This window comes from Sturnira hondurensis, unplaced genomic scaffold (genome assembly GCF_014824575.4).
Source record: "Sturnira hondurensis isolate 20B ecotype Veracruz unplaced genomic scaffold, ASM1482457v3 Scaffold0010428, whole genome shotgun sequence".
Lineage (NCBI taxonomy): Eukaryota > Metazoa > Chordata > Mammalia > Chiroptera > Phyllostomidae > Sturnira > Sturnira hondurensis.
Window position 1 is genome coordinate 2,304,852 of NW_028083059.1, and position 5,571 is coordinate 2,310,422.

The 5,571-nt window shown below is 59.3% G+C and overlaps 1 protein-coding gene across 1 annotated transcript; it reads left to right on the plus strand.

Annotated features, from left to right (window-relative positions):
- The first annotated feature begins 1,154 nt into the window (after positions 1-1,154).
- GSX1 (GS homeobox 1) lies at positions 1,155-2,424 on the plus strand. Its single transcript, XM_037058834.1, has 2 exons — positions 1,155-1,566; positions 2,045-2,424. Exons 1-2 carry the CDS (start codon positions 1,155-1,157, stop codon positions 2,422-2,424), a joined length of 792 nt encoding a protein of 263 aa, XP_036914729.1.
- Positions 2,425-5,571: the final 3,147 nt, after the last annotated feature.

Below are 5,571 nucleotides of genomic sequence, written 5' to 3' on the forward strand. Positions count from 1 at the left end.
GCACGAGTGGAAAGGACGCTGGCAGAGAGCTTCTGCCCTCGCCAGTCCGCGGGTGGAGGGAACGGGGCTGCGAGATCTCCATCCTCGAGGTCCAGGCTTATTTCCCATCCCTTGTCTCTAACCCTGACTCTCAGCAGCTGATTTGTTCTTTACATCCACGGCCCTGACGGACGAAAGTGCGAGGGGACGAGCATCTACGTAACAAAGCCTAGGCGTTATAGGTAACGTCAAAGTTAAGACTAATGGAGAAGCTTAGAGAAAACAGAGACAGCGATGGGGCTAGTGCTGGGTAAGGAATATCTAGTCCTTCTCCTGTCTCCCCAGCGGTGCCGCGCCCCCCCCCGCTGCCACCCCGCAAGAGCCCGTGTCCTCCTGCTTCCAGACACAGGGAGAGGGGAAGAGATTCCACAGGTGGAAATGGCAGGCCTGTTGTAGGGACTTCCTCCGGGTGCACGGCGTTGAACCGAGCGCACCGAGTGGAGGCAGCATGATCTTGGAGGACAGGGGGAGATGAAAGAAGAAAAGGGACGGAGACAAAGTGCGCAGAGAAGATTGGGGTGTGCGTTCTTGGAGATCTCTGGGAGCAAGGCAGCAACGGAGGGGGACGCAAAATCAATAAGATAAACAGGCCGATGGCCAACACAGAGCCAAAGGGGAATAAAGAATAAAGAGAAAGAAAAGAATATTAAATCGTAGGAAAATGAGAAAATAAACCCGCAAAAGGAAGAGGAGGGGCGAGGGCGCCCGTTACGGCGTGGGTGGGGTTGACAAGAATAGAGTACATTATGCAGTTCATTTAGTTAACAAGTGAAATAATGAGGAAGCGTGCAGAGTGAATGCCAAGAGAAAAGGCACAAAAACCCTATTGAGAGGCCCGGGCCGCTCCTGGCGTAGCCCATCACATGGCAATAGTCCTATTTAAGAGGCGCCGCCGGCGCCTTTCAGCACCACTAGCGCTGGCCAGCACCCCGCGCTCTTTGGGCGGTGCCCACTGCTGCAGCGGAGGCGGCTTCAGCCTCCGCTTCAGAGGTGCTTTCTGCCTTCGGGGAAGGGGCAGCTGCGAGCGGCCGCCGCCCGTGGAAGTGCGTGGAGACCCCGGAGGTCAGCGAGGCTCAGGGAGCGGGCTGGCGGCGGGGCGACCGCTCACTGGGGCCATGCCACGCTCTTTCCTGGTGGACTCGCTAGTGCTGCGCGAGGCGGCTGAGAAAAAGGCGCCCGAGGGCAGCCCGCCGCCGCTCTTTCCCTACGCGGTGCCTTCTCCCCACGCACTGCACGGCCTCTCCCCGGGCGCCTGCCACGCGCGCAAGGCCGGGCTGCTGTGCGTGTGCCCTCTCTGCGTCACCGCCTCACAGCTGCACGGGCCCCCGGGGCCGCCCGCGCTGCCTCTGCTCAAGGCGTCCTTCCCGCCTTTCGGCTCTCAGTACTGCCACGCGCCCCTGGGCCGCCAGCACTCCGCAGGGCCCCCTGGGGTCGCTCACGGCCCAGCCGCCGCCGCTGCCGCCGCGGCGCTCTACCAGACCTCCTACCCGCTGCCCGACCCCAGGCAGTTCCACTGCATCTCCGTGGGTAAGCCAGGCCGCCGCGCGGGGCACAGGGCATGGGTGGCCCGATGAAAGTTGACGAGTCAGGGTGGGGGATGAGGGACCCTGGGGCGTTATGGGGCGATGAGAGTCCCGTCGGGACCCTGAGGGGGACACTGAAGGTGGTGATGGGTTGGAGAGCTAGGAAAGGACGCCGGGAGGGAGGTTGAAAGCAGACGGGCCGAATCCTGAAGGGGACCCCCAGGAAGGAGCGAGGACTGGGATCCGGGGTGCTCCGTGAAGGACAGTGCCAGGGCCGCGCGATTCCGGAAGGATCCGAGTCCCTTGGTTTGACAAGGAGGTGCCCGTGGTCACGTTGCTGTGCATCGTGTTCCGGGCGAAGAGGTGGGCGAGAGACAGAAGTCCTGGGACCCTAAAGGCCGCCCACCAGAAAACCGAGCCCGCAGCGCAGGGTCTGATCGCAGGGTCTGATCGCTTCCCTCTCTCACCCCGACTCCCCTCAGACGGCAGCTCGAACCAGCTGCCCAGCAGCAAGAGGATGCGCACCGCCTTCACCAGCACGCAGCTGCTGGAGTTGGAGCGCGAGTTCGCCTCTAACATGTACCTGTCCCGCCTGCGCCGCATCGAGATCGCGACCTACCTGAATCTGTCTGAGAAGCAGGTGAAGATTTGGTTCCAGAACCGCCGGGTGAAACACAAGAAGGAGGGTAAAGGCACCAACCACCGCGGGAACGGCGGAAACTCCGGTGCCGGCGGGGGCGCACCGCAAGGCTGCAAGTGCGCGTCGCTGTCCTCAGCCAAGTGCCTGGAGGATGACGACGAAATGCCAATGTCTCCGTCTTCTTCGGGGAAAGACGACCGAGATCTCACGGTCACTCCCTAGGAGTATGTCTCCCCAGGTCTCCCACCCCAGGCCCTTCCTGCGCCTCAAAGACTCGCCCTGGGGCTCAGCGTTGGGTCCTAGGCACTGGCTGCCAAACTGTGACCACGCACGGATTTGGCACGGCTTCGGGGAGTCCCTCGGTCCTGGGCAGTGCCAAGCTCGGCGGAGAACTGACGCTGGTATCACCGCCCCAGGGGCCGTGGCCGCTCAGATCGGACTCCAAGCTGTGAACACTGCAGGAACTCGAGTCCCTCCCGGGCCCTGCGGTGTAGCAGCCCGCGCAGGCACGCTGGCCCGGCCCAGCGCCTTGCTGGCCGCCAGCGCCTCCTTGCCCGCACTCTCTGAACTCGTTCAGGTGTCCTCTGTTCCTCTGCTCTGCCCGCTCTGAGTCAGACTCGGCCATTCACCCCCAGGATGCCTGTTCCATTTCCTTCCTTCCTTGCTTCCTTCCTTCCGTTTTTTTCCCTCCCCACCTCTTCCCTGCGGTGGTTTGTCATTCATACATTTATGAACCTCTGTTTTTTCCTTCTCCTTTCCCTCCCTCCCCGCTCCAGGAGCCTTCTTCCGAGTTCAGGCGACCCGCTTGTCCTTAGCCAGGCCTTGCTGTCCCTGAGGCTCCTCTACCAGAAAAATGTTGCCCGTGGAATTTGTGTCGGGAAACCGATTTAACTTTGTTGTGGAGACGTCCTGCCTTCCCCCGGAGGTCCCGGTTCTCCTCCTCTGGAGAGCCGTCTCTCGCCCCAGACCCCAGGCCCCGCCCGCCTGGCTATGTAACTGTGCCGTCTCTGGAACGCCAGAATATATTTATTTATTTATTTATGTAAGCATTTTAAATAAACTTTTCTTTCTTAGAAATCCAAGTGACTCTGGACCTCCAGGCCTCCGAGTAGACTGGACAGGCTCCCGCCAGGGTTACAATGTCTCGCGGGGGAGGGGCAGGGAGGGGGCCACGGGGCCGCGCTCTGTCACTCACCTTTCCCCAGTGCTCAGCCCCACAGAAACTCTTGGCCGCATGCTCCCTGGTCTCCAGTCTAGCTCCGGCCCGGTGCACCCACTCGGGGAGGGCAGAGAGCTGAGTCCCAAGGGAAGGAAGGGCCCCTCCCCTCCTTGTGCCTTAGGTCTTAACACCTGTAACGCCCCCTGCCGCCTGGGATCGGTTTGCACCCCTAGCCCTCTCTGTTTGGCTGTCCCGACCTCTATCGCCAAGTGCAAAAATCATCCCGCTCCAGCTCAAGAGCTCTGTCCTTCGCTGTGCTCCAACTGGTAACGATTTGTTGGTGTGGGATGGTGCGGCCTCCTCTCGGGAAGGCCCCTCACTTGCTTCGAGGCCATTTCATTTGCGGGGAGCATGTTGGGCTGTGGTTCTGAGAACTCACAGCGATCCAGCGCCAGAATCCCAACAGGGATGTTCTCGGGAATTCTTCTTACCGTACCACAACCCCCTACAACTTAGAATCCACACTCCAGCCCTCCGTGGGAAGAGGTGGGCGACGGGGAGTTGGGGGCGGTGAGGAGGAGAGGGTTACACGTGTTACTGGGACTAAAGCAGTAGGAGGTTGAGGGGTTTCCGCAGAGATGAGGAGCGCTGCACTGGGCCACCCTGGGGAGGAATTTCTGCCATTCAGAAAAATTGGATATGAGAAACGGCCTGTCTGGGTTCTCAAAACTCCTCAAGCCTCCCATATTGAGTCCTGGAGACTGGGACCACCTCTTCTGCCAGAAATCCCACCCACCAACACACACACACCCTGGGGTGCGCTCGGATTCTGAGTATCTAGGCAAATCCAACAAACACGTGTGGCTCTTTCAAGAGAAATACGCTCCAGTTCGGGTTAGCTCAACACGAATTAGGTTCATTTCTAAAACTTTTAGCCTCCTTCAAATAAAGCTGAGTGTGAGCTGCTCTCTCCAATCCCCCTAGATAGAGGCAGGCATAATCTGGTTCCCCTTTGAGAGGTCAGTCCAGTTTCTTTCTTGATCAAGGTGCCAGGGCTGCACTGAAAACGGATGAGAGTCCGAGCAGCCTCCCTTTAGGCACCTTCCCAATCTGCAACAGTAGAACCGATGTTTCAAGGGGGACCAGACCTCCACCCTCCCAGGAGGGGGCGTTGTGCCAACCTGAAGGAAGCCTGGGTGCCTGATGGCACACCATGAACAGAATCCCAGCTAATGTTATCATCAGCGATTCTGACACTTTTTCAGTTTTGCTTGGCTGGCACGCTGCTCTAAGAGCTGGCCCTTCGGTAAGCGGATGCCTGAAGTTTCGAATCCTTTAGCTCCAGCGACAACCACCAGTTGGCCTTTGATCCTGCAGCAGCAAGGCCCTCAGGGGACAGGTCCGTGGTGACTCCCTGGGCTCATTTTGAGGCAGCTCCTTGTCTGGGCTACAGAAGGAGGTGTCCAGGTGCTCTGGGACAGGTTGTCTCCAACGGTCAGTGACAGGAGATGGACCTGCCAGAAAGCTGGGTTGGGGGTGAGGTGGGGGCAGCAAGCATAGAGAGAGAGAGAAATGGAACTTGGAGAGATGAGAAGAGGCTAAACCCTATATCCACCTAACACTTGTCCCCTCCCCGAACTCTTCCATTTTGCCACCCTACTATAGACCCTCCCGTTTCCAGCAGAAGCGCAGATCCACTGCTGTGCCTGGGGTCCACGCCGGTCCAGTTCGCTCCGGAGTGTGCCTTTCTTCCTCTCAGCTTTGTCTACCCAAGTTTTCATTTCCACATCCTGCTCCCAGAAGACCAGGCTTTTTGCTCTCTGGCTGGCTGCCCTGGGAACAGTGAGAGAAAACGCAGCATCCATGCAGTGGTCCCAATGGTTGACAAGGCGGTGACAGGAGCGCGGCGCTGGGGAGCTTGAAAACGGCTGGGGCGGGCTCAGGGCCTTTCACCATCCAGTGGGGCTGCCGGGGTGGCGACAAGCTACTGGGTTCCAACAGGCTTCCACTCAAACACTCCTCACCCTGCTCTCTCTCTCTCCTTTGGCGATGATCCGCACCAGGGTCTCTCCTCTGCTGCCTGGTTTGGGATGAGGGCAAGGGCGCGCCGGCGTTGAGAAGCTCCGGGAAAATGGAGCTTCTCATCGAGGAAGAGAGTAGCCAGTCTTTAAGGCCACACTGTTTTGAGCCAGAATTTGGGACTTGCAAGG